Here is a 16394-nt window from a genome sequence, read left to right as displayed (position 1 = left end):
ATAATGCAACACTATAAAGGTACAAAGCATGACATTTATGATCCATTCTCTAACACAACAGCACTCCACACCTGCTACTCTAATTTTAATCACAAGAATCATCACCATATGCAGCACAACAGCCAATCCCTAAATATGCATAGTTTTCTTTATATTATTACCAATTTTAATTATGTATATTGTGTATAGAAGATATTTATATGGAAGATATGATCACAAAGCATTTAACCACATTAATTTATTTAATAAATACATTAATACAATGTATCAGATGCTTTTTAAAACGTTAATAATGAGCTTTGTTTATTTATTATTTAATTTACACTTGATAAATATAGAAATGTTATTTACACAAAGAGATGAATAGGGTGTGCAATAATGTACAGATAGTCTAAGAAGAGCTTATATTTATTCCAAACCAACCGAGACTGAATGCAGCTTCCTGACTACATCAGTAATAGATGTTTGGTGGTCATGGCAGAGCATCTGGTCAGATGACTAGGAGTCAAGTGAGAAGACCTAGAAGATCTTGGATAAGACAGCGAAAAATGTTTTTCTGAAAAGGCAGGCAGTTAAGTAATAACGGAACTTCTGTCTCGTTTAGTTCCAGTTCGACCTAAAAGCAGTCACACAAGGGGAGCCCCAGAGCTCAGATCATTCTAGCCACTGCATCCTACACCTTCTCAAAATTGAAGTTTCCCATTTATCACAAAATATCCACTATAAGGAACTATTAACACTTGTTAGATCCCACAATTAGAATCATTCATTCAAGGTACAGTGAATTTCTAGATACAAATCAAAGCACCCATAATGCATTGCAGTCAAGTTCTCCCTTCTATGCTTGGTTCAAAATAAAGCAGAACAGCGTGCATGCACTGTCCTAGCTTTATTAGTAGCAGTGTTTTTTATTGCAGCTACTTCCACTAGATGGCACTAAAGACTCTGTTTTAGAAATCAGGTTCTGGGGGAAGGAATCAGAAGGCAAAAATGATCCATCTGAAATAAACAATACATTTCTCCAGTCTTCTGTCCCATCATTATGATCAGTTTCTTAGAAATTAAACATGAACCTTGGCCATTTACTCACTCATCAAACATTTACTGAACCATACTATGTTTGAGACATGCTCAATGTTAAGAATGCAGAAATAAAATACAATTCCTTGTCCTTAAAAGAACGCAGTGTGGGAGGGGTGGGCTGCAGAGAGGGCAGAATCAGACAAGCAAGTATAAAATTGAAATGCAGAATGTTAAAAGATTTAATATCAATAAAAAATGTTAAAAAAAATAGATTTAATAGAGGTCATGACAGAATACCACAGGCAGCACATAGAGGGGTACCGAATAAAGATGTGGTCAATGAAGGATTCCTAGAGAAGCTGATGTCTGAAAACTGAGCTCTGAAGAATGGGTAGGAATTAACTAGGCAGGGAGAATGGGCAGGACGTCCTAAGCAGAGCAAGTGGCTTGTACAATCATACAAAAGGCTGACGCTCAGGTGCAGGCTAGGGTCAGGCTGGGGCAGTGCAAGAAATGAGGTTGGCTGAGCTGGTAAAGACAGAGTCAAGGGAAGCCCCCGCTAGAAGATAGTCTGCTTGAGAGCAGGGATTTTTGCTTGTTCTACACAACGATACATCCTGGCACATGGCCAAAAGTCCCTCCCTTCATGGGATGTATTGTTCTAGGGGGGAGCAAGCTGTGAAGACATTCAGGGAAAACATTCCAGGTGCTTAAAGGATATTTGATGAATAAACGGAGGTACTGAACAGCTACTCAAGATTATGATCAGACTGCAGTTTCAGAAAGATCTCTAACAGGATTATAGCGAGTGGGTTGGAAATAGGGACACTTAATTAGCAATCCAAAGTATGATAAGAATCTGAACTAAAGCAGGAACAGCAGGGAGGGAGGGAGTAGATTCAGAGACATGATGCAGGAAATAATGATAACAGTAAGAAGACCCCCTAGAAGAAGTGGGCTGGCACTGTACATGTATCACCTCCAAATCCCACAACAGCCAAGGGAGGAGGAAATGTTTCGTTTTGTTTAAAAAAGTGCCAAAGGACCCTGGGAAACAGCCACGTTTAAGAGCCAGGTGGAAGAAGTAGTGTATCACAGGGAGAAAGACGAAGAGTGGTTAGAGGGGCGGGAAGAGGAAGGAAAATCTAGAATAGTGTTATGGCAACCAAAGAGGAGAGAGTCTCAAGGAGAAACTGTCAATGTCAAAAGCTATAGCCAATTAAGGTAGATAATACCTGCGAAGTGTCCACTGGATGTAGCCAAGCGGGAAGTTACCAGGGACTTTGCCAGAAGCAATTTCAGGGAACGGTGAAAGGGAAAGCCAGACTGTACTGTGCTCAGGAGTAAAACGTGAGAAGAATTAGAGAAGCTAGTGTAGACTGTTCTTTTTAAGAGGCAGAGAGAAAGCAGGAGCCAGAGAGGGGCACAGGGTAGGAGAAGAGACTTAAGCATAGGTATGAGCTGAAAGGAAAATCCACCAGAAAAGACAGGATGAAGACAGAGGAGAAGGGGGAGGCAGATGAGACTGGGCTTCAGAAGGCAGACCTTAGGAGAAAGGATTCTCCTTGCTTTGAACTAAGGAAGAAGGATGGTGAGTGACAGAAACAGGTATAATGGTGGAAGGTAAGTCTGACGTAGCTCTAGGGTCCACGTTCTAAACCCTTACTCAGTGTCTGGTAGTGCTGATCAGGCCAATTGTCCGATCCAGGCCTGCCTGATTTCCCGATGCATCCTCCTCCCTTCCTGGCCTTCTTGTCTCTGGTACTTCCCCTGTCTGAGGCCACAGGAGTGAGCTGAAACCCTTCAGACACCTTGCTGGACCTCATCGCTTTCATCCATCCTGTTCCTCTGATCCCATCACTTCCGTACTTCCTGTAACTGTTCTGCTGCCTGGGGTCCCCAGAAAGATGAAGCCGTATGTGAGCACAGAACAAAACACCAACTAATTCTGGGGAAGGAGAATCCTTACACAATCCTCTCCCATAATTTCACCCCATGTTGCTTACAGTCTGCACGACCCACAAAACTCTTGGTTGCATGTAGTCCTGTTTGTTCCACTTTGAGGTCACTGATTTGCCTCACCAGTAACAAGTCTTTGAGATGTCTACTGTGTAGGCATGGGGCTGGCTGCCAAGGGTTTTTCATCGTAACAGACAAAGAATACATGTGCGTTTGTGTGTGTGTATGTGTATATCTATATATACATACACACATATATATACACACATATATAAACATATACATACATAATAAACAAAAAACACCCAATACCAGAATGTAGCACAAACTGAAAAGTGAAAGTACAGGCAAAAGTGTTTCTGGAGCTCAAATGTGGAGCTCTGAAGTGACAGGGAAATTCAAGGAGTTGGTGTGGGGCAGCTTAGCAGAGAAGGGCGGGCAGGTCTGGAATAATAAAGGTGGAAGAATTCTGAAGGCAAAATTGGAAAAGGCCAAGAAGTGTGCTTGGCAATGTTTAGGTACAACTAAAAGGCCCATCTTATGGATCTATTAAGGAATCCAGATTTTATTCTCTGGAGATTGGGAACTACTGAAGCTTTCAGAATGAAAGACTGGTTTGTATGATATTTGTACAATTAATTTGAAAAGACTGCATAGAATCAATTGAGAAAAAAATGGAGGGTAGGAATCATTGAGACTTTTCTAATACTTGAGGTAAAGGTGATAAAGTCTTTATCGTCCTAAAATTCTACACAGTAAGGTGTTGGCAGTGGAGATGGAAAGAAATTGGTACCACCACCTGGATATGGAAAAAGAGAAAGGAGGCCAGGAGCACTATAGGGTTTCAAGCTGGAGGGAAGAGAGAATGATGACATCTTTGAGACAATAAAATAGGAAAATTCAGAGCACAGTTTAATGAACAAAGACGTTCAATGAAGTTTAAGACACGTGGGACTTTAGGTGATGGGGCCATACCTGGGCGCAGGTTTATAACAGATGGTTGTGATCAAAGCTCAGGAGAGACGTCAGTACTGAAAGTGTGAACCTGAGAACCACCTGCATAAGAAGAAAATGTAGGGAATAAAGTGGAGAAAGGGGAACCAGTGAGGAAGGAGAATGTGAGAAGCAGTCCAAGGAATCAAAAGGCCAGGAGAGCAGAGTATTTCAGAAGGCAAGGGGGAGACAGGTGTTAAGGACAAGAAAGTACATGACAATGGTAAATACTAAAGAGACTGCAGTGAAAAAAGGCCAGTGACATGGTCATTCATGATCTACAAGAGAAAAGTTTCAATAGGAAAGAGGAGTTAGTTTATTTAGGGGAGGAAAAAAAAAATGGGTGGTGATGGTGATACTGGGAGACGGTGATGAAAGCAGAAAGTGAGACCACTCTTGAGAAATGTAGTGGTGAGAGCCACAAAGGTAAGCTAAAAGGCAGCCTAGTCAAGGGAGGATTTGGTAGAACATGCTAGTCAGGGACTGACTGAAAAAACAGCCAGGTTTTGAGAAGAAAGGAAAAGTTGGAATAAAATGCAAAGGTCATGTGGGGTCACCTTGGAATAGAAGAAAAGCAGTCAGGAGAGGGATGAGGAGGTGTGATGAATCACAGATTTGTTTTTAAGTAAAAAGTCGGGGGAGTTGCTTTTCTCACTCAATTAGAGGCAGTTAGCTGCTGAATATATAAGGGATTCAATAAGAAGCTGGGAAAGGGAAGGGTAGAGGTAGTTGGGGTAGAATCTTAATGGTATCATAAGACAGAGTTCAAATCTTGATGTGTTACCTTGGACTGGCCACCAACCTTGAGACTTTCCTCATAGAGTTGTTAAAAGATTAAATGAGATAATGCGCATGTAAATTATACAACACTTCTTAAACAAGAGAAGCTTGGAACATCTGCTATGGGAAATATGATAGAGCATGAATAAGAGATGAAGTGAAGCATCACCAGGCAACAGGGAGGGCTGAGGTAGAGTTCAGAGCAAGAATATATAGCAAACCCAAGTCTGCAGTTTTTGTGACATACTCCAGCATCCTGGAGTGGAGAGAGCAGATTCTGAGTCAGCAGGCACGCAGAAGGACAAAAAGCTGAAGAAAACTAGGTAAGGACTATTTTAAGACCTCAGTAGGCATGCTTACTTTGGGAAATTACCTGTAATTTACACACAAAAGTGGCATTTGACTCACTCACATGTTATATTTTAGAAATGGCCAACCATTTCAATTTCTTATTTTATAGTTTTCTTTTCATAGTTTGGAGTCGACAAGCTTTTGTTTCAGATTCCATATTTTTTAAAGCTTAGGTTCTAGGCACTGTGCCTATAGCATGTAATGGATATTGAGGACATCAATGAGACAGTGGCCGTTGGGTCAAATCAAGTAGTGGAGGTAAAGAACAAAGCAACCAGTGAGGTACTCAGACAGGCTAGACGCGCTTAAGCGGCTGGAGATACGAGAACAAGTGGAGAGTAAGGCACCAGAGTGTTACCATTTCTGGAGATGCAGGTGTAGCCAATAGAGGAGATCCCAGGTGTAGGCAACAGAGGAGACCTCAGGTGTAGTAGCGCCCTCGTGCGGCCAAATCAGGAGACTCCTCCTAGGGACACTTAAAGGAGACAAAGAAATTGTGAAGTAAAGGGTGCCTGATGTATCGTTCATCCTGCCATTAGTTTGTGAGCCCACAAAGGACTTATCCCTCTTTGACAGCCTCCACTAACCCATTGTGACCAGTCACAGGCCCTCCTTGATTGATTAAAAACAGCGGGACAAGCTTGCCCCGTTTCTCTTACACAAACTGTAGAATTCTGGATGACAAACAACCCCTTAGTCTGGACGGGTGAAACATCGGCTTCTCCAGCCCCAGGGAACGAGGAGTCGCGCTCCCGGGCGCTCGCAGAGCGCACGCAGCGCTAGACCTCGGTCCAACGGTCTCCCTGAGGGGCCCTTCGCCCCGGAAAAGGCCAGGAGCCGGCGAGCCGCTCCTAGGAGCTCTTGTAACCGGCACGCTAGGCCTCAGGGGCTCCTGAACTAAAATAAGCTGGGAGGCCCAGAGGGGAACTTGCAGGCTCTCAGCAGCGCGGAGAAACGCCGACACCGCGTCCCGCTCCGGGGGAACAACCAAAGCGCCTCCCCTTTCAACTCCCAGCAAGCCCTGGGCGGTGCTCGGGGCTAACTGACAGCGCCACTCACCAATGAGAGGGCCTAGGCTGGGTTCATGGGACCAATCAGAGGGCGCAAGGGAGGCGTGCCCCTGCCACATCAGGGCGGCTTCTTAAGTGGTCCTCTGGCCTGTCTGGTCGCCACAGCTATAAAGAGAGGGCTAGTCGCCGTAAAATGGTGACGCTGGCTACACTATGCCGCTCACTCCCGGTCTTACTCTTTTCCTCTTCCGAGGCCCAAGCCCTCAGGCCGCCCCTCCCTGGAGAGGACAGGAGAAGATGTGGAATTTCCAAAGCTTATTGGACGCCGGTGGTGTCGCTCTGGGGGGCCGCCGGGCCCGCAGCGGCGAGCACCGCCCCTCTCGGACGGTGATTGGGCTCGCCTGAGTAGACCCGGGCTGGGATTGGTGCGAGGAAGGGCCAGAGCCTTCGGGCACCTTGGACCGGAGCGTGGGGAGGCGGTGGCAGCCGAGAAGCCGGTGGGGGCTCGCAGCTCCCTCGCCCGCCGCGTGCCTTCCGCGGAGGGCCCGGTGGAGGGAAGGAGCGAGCGGCCTCCCTACCGCATCACGCGGGGGGCGAGGGTGGCACTTGTCGCGTGTCGGGCGCGGGACCAGTGGGGTGGGCGGCGGGAGGGGGGTGGTAGCGGAGGGCGTTAGAGGTGCAGAGATCCAAGAGTCGGCAGCAGGACTAGCTGGAGACCTAGACCTGGAAGCGCTTCTGGGGAGGAGGACGTAGGGGGCAGAGGAGGGCGTGGGCGTGTCTGGTATGGGATGCCAGGCGAAGGAGGGGGCCCTGCTGAACAGATCTGTGGGTGGATACTTTGAGGAATCCTCTTCCTTTTTTCCCTTTGATTTGCCTAAGAGAGAGTCCCCATGGTCTCTGTTCAAGTTTCGGAAACCTCTTTGGGTGGGCCTAATCACCTACTACTTCTTTATAGAACTGCCCAGGGCCTTTTCTGATATTGAGCACAAACGTGGGGAATATGGCAGAAAACAGGAAACCGCTGCTGGGCTTCGTGGGCAAACTCCCCAGTGGGACCACACTTGGGAACTCAGGCAAGACTCACTGTCCTTTGTGCATGGGGCTTTTCAAAGCCCCCAGGCTCCTGCCTTGTTTGCACACAGTTTGCACCACCTGTCTGGAGCAGCTGGAACCCTTCTCAGTAGTGGACATCCGAGGGGGAGAGTCTGACACAAGCTCTGAAGGGTCACTATTCCAGGAACTCAAGCCGCGCACTCTGCAGCCGCAGATCGGCATTCTCTGTCCGGTATGTGATGCTCAAGTGGACCTGCCCATGGGTGGAGTGAAGGCTTTAACCATAGACCACCTGGCCATGAATGATGTGATGCTGGAGAGTCTGCGTGGGGAAGGCCAGGGCCTGGTGTGTGACCTGTGCAGCGACAGGGAAGTGGAGAAGAGGTGTCAGACCTGCAAAGCCAATCTCTGCCACTTCTGCTGCCAGGCTCATAGGTAAAGATGGGTTACCCCACCTGGTGTGGCTTAAGAGCGGAGTACAAAGAGGTGTCCGATGGAAAGGAAAGCTCAAATGCCTTGGGAGGTCAGAGGGCAATATACGATGTGACAACACATCCTCCAGAACAGTAGTTAACTCCCGCAGCCTTTATATAATACCCGTGGTAACAGTAACATCCAGGGTTTGCAGAGTCCTTTTCAGTTTACAATTCACGTTCAGCTACCTTGGTTCATCAGTCATTTGTATAGTGAATAATTGTACTAGGTGCTACAGAAAGAGAATGAATATAATAGCATAGCCCCTGCCCTTGATATCATTTGATCCTTGTAACTCATAGAAAGGCAGGCACCATTTTCACTCCTATTTATTATCTGAAGCTCAGCAATATGACTTGCCAAGGGTCCCATAGGTGGTAAGTAGTGTATAACAGAACTGAATTAGAAATCCAGATCTTCTAACTGCTTTCTGTGCTCTTTCTACTAATCTATGCTGCCTTCCCTTATCAGTATAAGGTGCTGATTGGTGGGGCCCCACCTCAGCCTTTGCCAGGTACCCTGGAGTTACTCTGGAACTTGGGGAGGTGGGCTGGTGGGTGCTCATTGGGATACAGATAAAGTCTTTTATGGTGTTTGGTGAACAGTTTGTCACATGAATCACTTTGTCCCTTTTCGCCCCCTTCCCCTACTCCAGGACATCCCAGTGTAAAATGGCCAAGGTTTTAGGATTAGCCTAAAATAGTTTTAAAGTCCTGCTTTCCATGTGTTCTCTGGCCTCACCAACGGGACAAGTTAGCAGCCTTCAGTCTATTTTTAACTTGTAATGATGACTACCTTGCTTTCTGCTAAACAGCTGACCCTGTTTTATCTACAGCCACCCTTCTGGAGTCAAAATAGGCATGTCACCCTCACGTCGATATGATGCTAACAGGGAAACTGAACAGTCACTGTGGGTTCCTCGGGATTTCCCTGGATCGCTAGAGGGCTACAGAAAATTAAAAGAGCTTTGATTTCTATTGTCCACTGATTTTACTCTTTCTAATAATGCTGACTCAAAAATCCTTAGCTTGCTGGGTTGGGTGATGTGGGAAGATGAGGGACACTTTCTGTTGGGGCCAGCCAGCTGCTTTTTAGTTGTCTGAGGTTGACTGCTGCGCCCTCTGGCACAGTTTTTGCCTCTTGCTGCGGGGGTCTCCACCAGTGCTCTCCCCTCTGGCTGGCTGTGGGAGTAGGCTATGGCTCTTGACAAATTAACTCTTCAGGGCAAGTTCCAGGATGTAGCCTTAGCATTGCAACCTCTTGCAAAGTCATAAGCCAAGCCAGGGAGCCCTAGCCTACTGTCATTCAATGCTATACAACAGCCCTTCCGGGTAGGTGTTACCCCCACTGTTTAGAGGAGGAGCTGGACTCAGAGATGGTCATGTGGTTTGTAGGAGGTTCGAGCAAGGATATGAAGTCAGATTTGTCTGACTTCAGAGCCCAGGCTTTCAAAAGTGCCCAACTGTTTCCCAACTAGAGTTGTCCCCTAATTTCCCGTTCCTGGCTCTGTTGGCCCCTAGGCGGCAGAAGAAAACAACTTACCACACCATGGTGGACCTCAAGGACTTGAAAGGCTGCAGCCGGATTGGGAAACCCATCCTGTGTCCTGCTCACCCTGCGGAGGAGCTGAGGCTGTTCTGTGAGCTCTGCGACCGGCCGGTGTGCCGGGACTGCGTGGTCGGGGAGCACCGGGAGCACCCGTGCGACTTCACCAGCAATGTCATCCACAAGCACGGGGACTCCGTACGTGAGCTCCTCAAAGGCACCCAGCCCCACGTGCAGGCCCTGGAGGAGGCCCTGGCCCAGATCAAGGGGACAAACAGTGCCCTGCAGGCGCGGGTGGAGGCTGTGGCCAACGACGTCCGAAGCTTCTCTGAGGGTTACATCAAGGCCATTGAGGAGCATCGGGACAAGCTGCTGCAGCAGCTGGAAGACATACGGGTCCAGAAGGAAAACTCCCTGCAGCTGCAGAAGGCACAGCTGGAGCAGCTGCTGGAAGACATGCGGACTGGAGTGGAGTTCACCGAGCACTTGCTGACCAGTGGCTCGGACTTGGAGATCCTCATCACCAAGGGGGTGGTCGTGGAACGGCTCACAAAGCTGAACAAAGTGGAATATAGTGCCCATCCCGGGGTGACCGAGAAGATCGCCTTCTCCCCTAAAGAGAAAGCAGGACTGTGCCGGGGCTATGAAGTCTATGGGGCCATCAGTACCAAAGAGGTTGATCCAGCCAAGTGTGTTCTTCAAGGAGAAGGTAGGGAGGCATTTCCCATTGGCATCAAGAGGGCAGTGGACAGGGACATGGTGTTAAAGACGGGTGGCTTTTTCTGATTTGTTCTGGTCTGGTCGGGATCCAGGTAAGATCCCACTCACGGGCGATGCTTGACCTTTTTCCCGTTGAGAAAAGTAGCAACAACCAAGGAGCTCCGGGACCGTGCTTTCTCTCCAATGACAGAACAGAGGCAGTGCCCGTGGGAGGTAACGGCACAGGCTGGCGGCAGGGCGCGGTCCTGCCTGTTCAGAGAGGGTGGCTGGGGCCAAGTTCTGAAGAGAGTTTCAGAGAGGTGAGGAAGACAAGATGATGGTTTACTTTCTTCTGTGCCCTTCCGGGTTCATGTGAGCCACATATGGGCATTTTAAAAAATATGGCAGGCATTTCACTCAGTAGGGGGAAAAGACAATTTCTTTTGATCACCTCTTCCTAAAGGAAGCATGTTATTCCTACATGTATGTCACAGATCAGTCCTGACAGGACGATTGTATCCTAGGGTCATCCTGACGCTGGCTCAGGAATTCTTAACTGTTTAGAGGTCACAGGTCCCCCGCTGAGAATGATCTCTCCCTGAGAAATACCCACGAATTTGGGCATACTATGTCAGGAGATTCTTAGAGCCTTCATAAGACCTCACAGTAGTTCCCCAACCCCAGGTTAAGAAGCCTGTTTCATCTGACTTCTGGACCAGAAGCTGTAGCTACTGAATATTCCCCCAGCACCTTGACACAGTGACCAGGTTGTGGAGAACCTCACAGCACGAAGAATCCAAGCTGGTCAGCTGTTCCCCCACCTTTTCCAGCGCTATTGGCAGCTCAGAGAGGGCAGTTATGGGCTTACCAGCCTCTCACGGTTTTTTTCTAGAGGTTTTTTTTTCTCTGAATACATACATCAAGCCTGAGTGTTTTCAACGCTTCCTTAAGGCTGAAATTAAAGTCCAGGATCCTTATGTGCTCCAAGAGGAGATGCTGGCTGAGAGAGAACCAGGCTTACCAGGATGGACTCCCAAAAGTATGCGCTGGGAGACAGATGGGGAGAGAAAAGGAGGAGGAAACAGGAAGCACAACCTTTTGTTCTAAAGAGAAAACACAGGGTGGTGTCTGATCCGGGGATGTAGTCACTGCAGTTGGCCTTTGAGGTGGGTTCTGAGTGCTTATCTTCTGCAGATCTCTACAGAGCCCGCGAGAAACAGACCGCCTTTTTCACCCTGCTTTGTAAGGATGCAGCAGGAGAGAACATGGGCAAGGGAGGAGACAACATCCAAGTCGCAGTAGTCCCTAAGGATAAGAAAGACAGGTTTGTATTATACAGTCAGGCACGTGGGTAATGAGCGGTGATGGAACTGGAAACTTGAGGTCCTCTGTAGTGGTGAAGCTCTAACTGCAGTAGTTACAGCCCACCCCACCCCCATGATGCTGCTAAAAAGGCAAAAGGACCAGTTGGACCAGATGAGTTTTCCTGTATGGGTCTTATGTCTGGAGTTAGTTCTGTTCCAGAGGTCTGATCTGCCCTTCAGACTGTCTTCATCCCAAGCTTTGAATAGACTGAAACAAACTCTGTGTTGGACTGAATGGTCCCACTTTGCTACTAAATTGTGCTGGGAGCAAAGTTATGTCTCTGGAATTAGAGGAGGGAGGAGAGAGGCCAAAGAGTAGGAAGTCGGTTGGAGAGAACATAACATTTTCAAGAAATTCATCTGAACATCAGATTCAATCATTATGTATGTCGCTTACCTTCTGTTGTAAAATCAATCTCAGAGACAAGTGGAAGCAGCATCCTGCTCGGGGGACGTTTAAAATTAATACTGAGGGGGAAGAGTGGTAGAGCAGTGGTAGAGCGCATGCTTAGCATGCATGAGGTCCTGGGTTCAACCCCTAGTACCTTCATTAAAAATAAATTAATTAAATTAAATTAATACTGAATTTATGGTATTGTGTACATCTTAAGATAGCGGGCAGCTGAAGCAGGCTTGTGAATGAGTGGCGTTTGAACTCTCCCCTCTATTCAGTCCAGTCAAGACGATGGTCCACGATAACAAGGACGGGACATACTGTGTGTCCTACACCCCCAAGGACCCTGGTGTCTACACTGTGTGGGTGTGTGTCAAGGAGCGGCACGTGCAGGTGAGGGCAACTCGGCCTATGCTTCCCTGACCTCCTTCACCCTAGCCCGCCGGCTTCTGTCATCTTAGGGTGTGGAGACATTCCTCACTGGACCAGCTGTATAGAGGGACTGAACAGGGTTCTCTCCTTCCTTGCTTCTCTTCACTTTAGAAAGGCCCAGATGTGGCAACTCTTATTCTCACTAGAAGATGTTGGTGAACTCTCTAGACCTATTTCGCCTCCTGGCAGTTATGCTTGGCTTGTATTTTATCATTTTCCCAGTTGGTTTGTTGGAATTCCTAATTTGGGAAAGATGCCTTGGTCACAGGGGCAAACTACCAGCAGACAAGCATATATACTCAAGAAGTATAATCCAGGATTTCCCAGTGTTGTTCAGACTATGACCAGATACAGACTTACTGGAACACAACTGGGAGAGTTATGCCCTCTCCTCTCAACTGACCAGTCCTCTCTCTGCCTAACCACATGCCCATGTAATTCTCTACTCTGTTTACATATATGTGCTTATCTGTTACCATGGTTACTACACCACCTCCACAGACAAGTGTAATATTTTCTAGCTTAGAGATTATGCATTTTTTTTAATTGGGTAATACTGAGCATGTCCAACAGAATCTCTGTTGACACTCGAGCTGTCAGTGGTTTCCCCCAGTCGGAGATCAGCACTGACAAGGGCAACAAGACACCGTAGGGCGTCGTGGTGTGTTAAGCTTGTGGTCTGGGCACTAGGAAGATTCCTATTCAGTAGCCACTTACTGCTTGCCTAATTACGGGGTACTGGCGTGGGTTAGGTGTTTTTGCAAACACTATTTCACGTTTCTTCCCAGCCACTCACGTATAAAGGTCATCGTCCAGTTAGACTAAGAAGGCAAACTTGCACAATACACAGAACCTCGGCAGCAAAATCAGAATTGGAACCCATTTCTTTGAACTTCAACTTGTTTTTAAAACAGATTGTAAACTCTTTAAAGAAGAGAGATTTAACATCTGGAACGCTTCTAAGGTGCCAGCCTCTCTCCTTTTGTAGACTGTGTGGTTCTCACATAGCAATAGGCACACAGCAATGCTTATTAAATGTCTGCTGTTTAGCATAGGTGGAAACTGGAGAGTAGAAGTTGTCCTTGAAGGAAAGGAGGCAAGTAGGGGAGTTTCTAATGTAAGAATTAGTAACACACACTCTTAACCTTCCCCGCCCTATCTGGCTTCACTGCCCCGGAATGAGTGGATGGGTAAATAGTTACTCCAGAATGGAGAGGAGCTGGCTCAGTCATTGAGGGCGGGTGGGGAAGTGTGTGGCTGAGCAACTGGAGAAAGGACCACTGATATCCTAGCCTTGTGGTCACGTGCTCCTCAATTAGCGAGATTGCTCAGGAGCGGAGAAGACAGAGACCGAAGTCGATGACATGAAAACACAGTTGGGTTTACTAGTGTGTCAGGTGGTCTGCGTGCTAGGAGGGCAGCATGGGTTCCTCGATGCCCCCTCTCACTGCATTTGTATCTGGCTCCATCCAGCTGAGCACCCAGCTACTCGGTGTCCCATGGTCACTGCTTCCCTCCTACTGTCCTTGCCCCTCCAAAGGCAGACGCGGTGACTTACACTCCGTTTAGTACACGTGATGCTCAGCACATCCCTGTCGACTCATAAGATGCCATTCTTTGCTCTTGGTCTGAACACTGAAGGGCTCGCCATTCACCGTGACCGTGAGGAAAAGGCACCGCTCACACCCAGGCGTGTTTCACTGCTGCACGTTCTGCTCCAGCGGAGGCCAGAAGACTGCTCGCTGCGCGTGCGGAGGCACCATGCCAGGTGAGGAGAACCAGTCGCTCTTGAAAGTCCTCCCTCACCCTCTGCGTGTCTCCCAGCAGTGGGAATCAGCCACCACACCGCCACCAGGTCCAGGATGTCGACTCAGGCTTTCCCTTTAGGAATGTGGTCTGTGCATATAAACGTATCAAGCATCTTTGTTCTGAAAATTGAAGTAGCAAACTTAAAAAGTCTGAGTTCTTTTAGTTTTGATACAGTTAACCAAACCTAGGAGCCCTGTGCTCCTCCTTGGGACACTAGATTTCAATCTGTACCCTTTCCAGCAGCCAGAGTGGTGGGGAAGACGTCAACCCATCCTGTTCCTTTTAAAACCTTAGACATGCTATTATAAAAATGATGATGATGATAATACTATAAGTAATAAACAGGAGCTTTATTGTGAAAAAAATGATAAAATAAAATAAAACCTTAGAGAAATTCCAAATGAAGCAGGGTGAATAAACCAACTAAATCAGGTCTGGTTTTGGGGGGGGGGGGGATGGCAGGGAAGGAGGGTGAGCAGGAGGGTCAGCTCAAGCAAGAAATCTATTTTTTATTTGAGTATTCTGTAGTGTCCTTACTCTAATGGTGGGCCTTAAGATAGGCTTTTGCAAACTTTCATATAAACACTTCAGGATCTACTTTCTTTATTTCCACCACTCTGCCCTTCCCTTTTGCTTAATTGTTATAGTTAAAATCCAAACCAGTCGGTCTCCTTGAGTTAGCAGACTGTTAAAATAACACTGTTCTTAGAACTGAGCTAACCTCACTTGATTTGCTGTCATCAGTTTTGAGAATCCTCCTGACTACAGAGGCATCTGAAATCTCTTTCCTCTCGCCAGGTTTCCATTTAGATGTTTTCACGTCCCCTGAATCTGAATGTTGCCATGAGTTTAATTTCCATGGGAACTGCTGGACTTCCCTCTAATGGTGGTTTTCTCTTTGTACCACGCAGGTGGGTACCTAGGCTGTGGCCACGGACACAAAGGCCATCCGGGTCGTCCCCACTGGTCTTGCTGTGGGAAGTTTACGGAGAAGTCTGAATGCACATGGGCAGGCGGGCAGAGCGCACCGAGGAGTCTACTGAGGACGGTGGCGCTCTGACGGCTTCCTGGGTACATGGTCACAGCTGCCGCCAGCGTGACTTCAGATCATCAGAGGACCCCGACCTTAATTCCGCAGAAACCTATAGAATTAAATTAAAGGGCCTTATGTTATACCCTCGAATTCAAGTACTTTTTTGTGAGTTACTCACGGATCGTATGTGCAGATGGTTGAGCACCAGAGAACGCACTACGTTCCTCTTCCCAACGGGTTGGCAGGGTCCTTTCTCTACCAGGGAGACTCCCTTGGCTTTGAACAGGCATGGCGGTTCCTGTGCCGTTGATCATGGGGGTCATTTAGTTCCTTACTTTTTAATATATAACTCTTTAATTTCTCCCTGAGCTGCATGGTATTTATTTCCCTCAGAGAGTAAAAACCTCCTTTGAGCGTATCCACTTTTTGCTAGCACACTTTAAATGGATTGTAATGTGATATTGCTGTTAGGGTGGAGGTCCTCCACGTCCCCCCTGCGCCACGTTCATCACCTACTCCCAGAGCCTAGAAGATTTACTCTGTGGTCAAGGGCACACACACAGTCAGTTAAGTAAAGGGGAATGCTGTCGACACAGAACCTGATACATTTCTTGCAGATGGTACTCATGCCAAGTGATCCAGATACCATGGTCTTCCTCAGTCTCTCAACGCTCTGCCCTTTAGAGAATCGCCTTCACTTTTGTCTGTAGACCTAGGAAATTAACTAGGAGCTTTGACTCCTGTGATGTGCCTGCTTAGCTGATGAGAATTCTTGGGAGAGGAAGTACACAGCCCTGATGCCCCAGCCCTGCCAAGGTCGTCACTGCATGTAGTTTGTGTGTTCTTCTGGGCCTCTTGACTTTTATATAGCAAAAACGCAGCATGTATTAAATAAAATTCTTGGACTCTGCATTGTAAGATCCATTAAGAAGTGATTCAGTTGAGTGGTGAGCTGGCTCAGGCAAAGGAAGTGAAATAATTAGATGAAACACATTGTCAGGTCAACGTGGAGTACATTTCCTCCTTAAGTCTGACAGCTGTGAGATACATCAGAGCTGTAAATACTAATATAGTCACTGCAGTCTCACCTTTTCTGGAAAGAGTCCCTCCAGCCCTCCCTCTGACCAAAATCTGATCTTCCCGGAAGACACTGATGGCCCCGAAACCCTCTCAAATTATTAGCGATTTGCTCTTCCTCACTCCTTATAACCACGGGGCCCTGAGGTCGGGTGGGTGTCCTTCAGCTAATCACTGCTGCTTTACGATCAGTGGTTCTCAACCAGGAGTGAATTTGCCCCCCAAGGGCATTTAGTAAAGTCTCAGAGACAGTTTTCCTTGCCACAGCTGGCGGCAGGGTGCTACTAGCATCTCCTGGGTGGAAGTCAGGAATGTTGTTTTGCTTAGTTCAGGACAGCTTCCCACAACAAGAATGATCCAGCCCAAAGTGTTAACAGTGCCGCTGTGGAGAAATCCTG

General features: G+C 47.4%; 2 protein-coding genes and 1 long non-coding RNA gene across 13 annotated transcripts in view; 1 reads left to right on the top strand and 2 right to left on the bottom strand.

The window, feature by feature from the left end:
* The window catches only part of LOC105079391 (uncharacterized), a 30101-nt gene extending 23797 nt beyond the window's left edge, over nt 1–6304 (bottom strand). For 3 of the 6 annotated variants that reach the window (XR_836263.3, XR_012509199.1, XR_006719804.2), the window contains exons 1-2: nt 5766–6112; nt 5465–5581 (exon numbers count right to left, since the gene is read on the bottom strand). This is a non-coding gene — a long non-coding RNA (uncharacterized LOC105079391). Of the gene's footprint in view, nt 1–423; nt 529–3957; nt 4039–5464; nt 5582–5765; nt 6113–6165 lie in introns of those variants that run through there. The other 3 variants (XR_006719805.2, XR_006719806.2, XR_006719808.2) reach the window with 3 other exon arrangements.
* On the top strand, nt 6198–15061 carry TRIM45 (tripartite motif containing 45). Of its 6 annotated transcripts, none has more exons than XM_045505885.2 (7): nt 6204–6503; nt 7354–7604; nt 9164–9897; nt 11082–11211; nt 11924–12038; nt 13719–13845; nt 14798–15061. In XM_045505885.2, exons 1-7 carry the CDS (start codon nt 6330–6332, stop codon nt 14944–14946), a joined length of 1680 nt encoding a protein of 559 aa, XP_045361841.1. In that variant the 5' UTR covers nt 6204–6329; the 3' UTR covers nt 14947–15061. The 6 variants fall into 6 exon arrangements, with proteins under 6 accessions (XP_074226373.1, XP_074226372.1, XP_074226374.1 ...); XM_074370270.1 differs by having other exon boundaries at nt 6206–6503; nt 7072–7604; XM_010968140.3 differs by lacking the exon at nt 6204–6503 and adding an exon at nt 6544–6613 and having other exon boundaries at nt 7072–7604.
* Nucleotides 14218–16394, bottom strand: part of TTF2 (transcription termination factor 2) — a 48007-nt gene continuing 45830 nt past the window's right edge. Inside the window, exon 25 of the transcript XR_006719797.2 lies at nt 14218–15028. The gene's annotated coding sequence lies outside the window, so the exon portion shown is untranslated. The remainder of the gene's footprint in view (nt 15029–16394) is intronic.

The sequence above is a fragment of the Camelus bactrianus genome, chromosome 9 (genome assembly GCF_048773025.1).
Source record: "Camelus bactrianus isolate YW-2024 breed Bactrian camel chromosome 9, ASM4877302v1, whole genome shotgun sequence".
Lineage (NCBI taxonomy): Eukaryota > Metazoa > Chordata > Mammalia > Artiodactyla > Camelidae > Camelus > Camelus bactrianus.
Note: the sequence above shows the minus strand (reverse complement) of the source record. Positions and strands in the feature narration are given on the sequence as shown.

Coding starts and splice junctions, on each gene's coding strand:
- TRIM45 (XM_074370270.1), top strand. CDS start 6,330: ATGCCGCTCACTCCCGGTCTTACTCTTTTCCTCTTCCGAGGCCCAAGC. Junction 11,212..11,923: donor CCTAAGGATAAGAAAGACAG/GTTTGTATTATA, acceptor CCCTCTATTCAG/TCCAGTCAAGACGATGGTCC. Junction 13,846..14,797: donor GTGCGGAGGCACCATGCCAG/GTGAGGAGAACC, acceptor TGTACCACGCAG/GTGGGTACCTAGGCTGTGGC.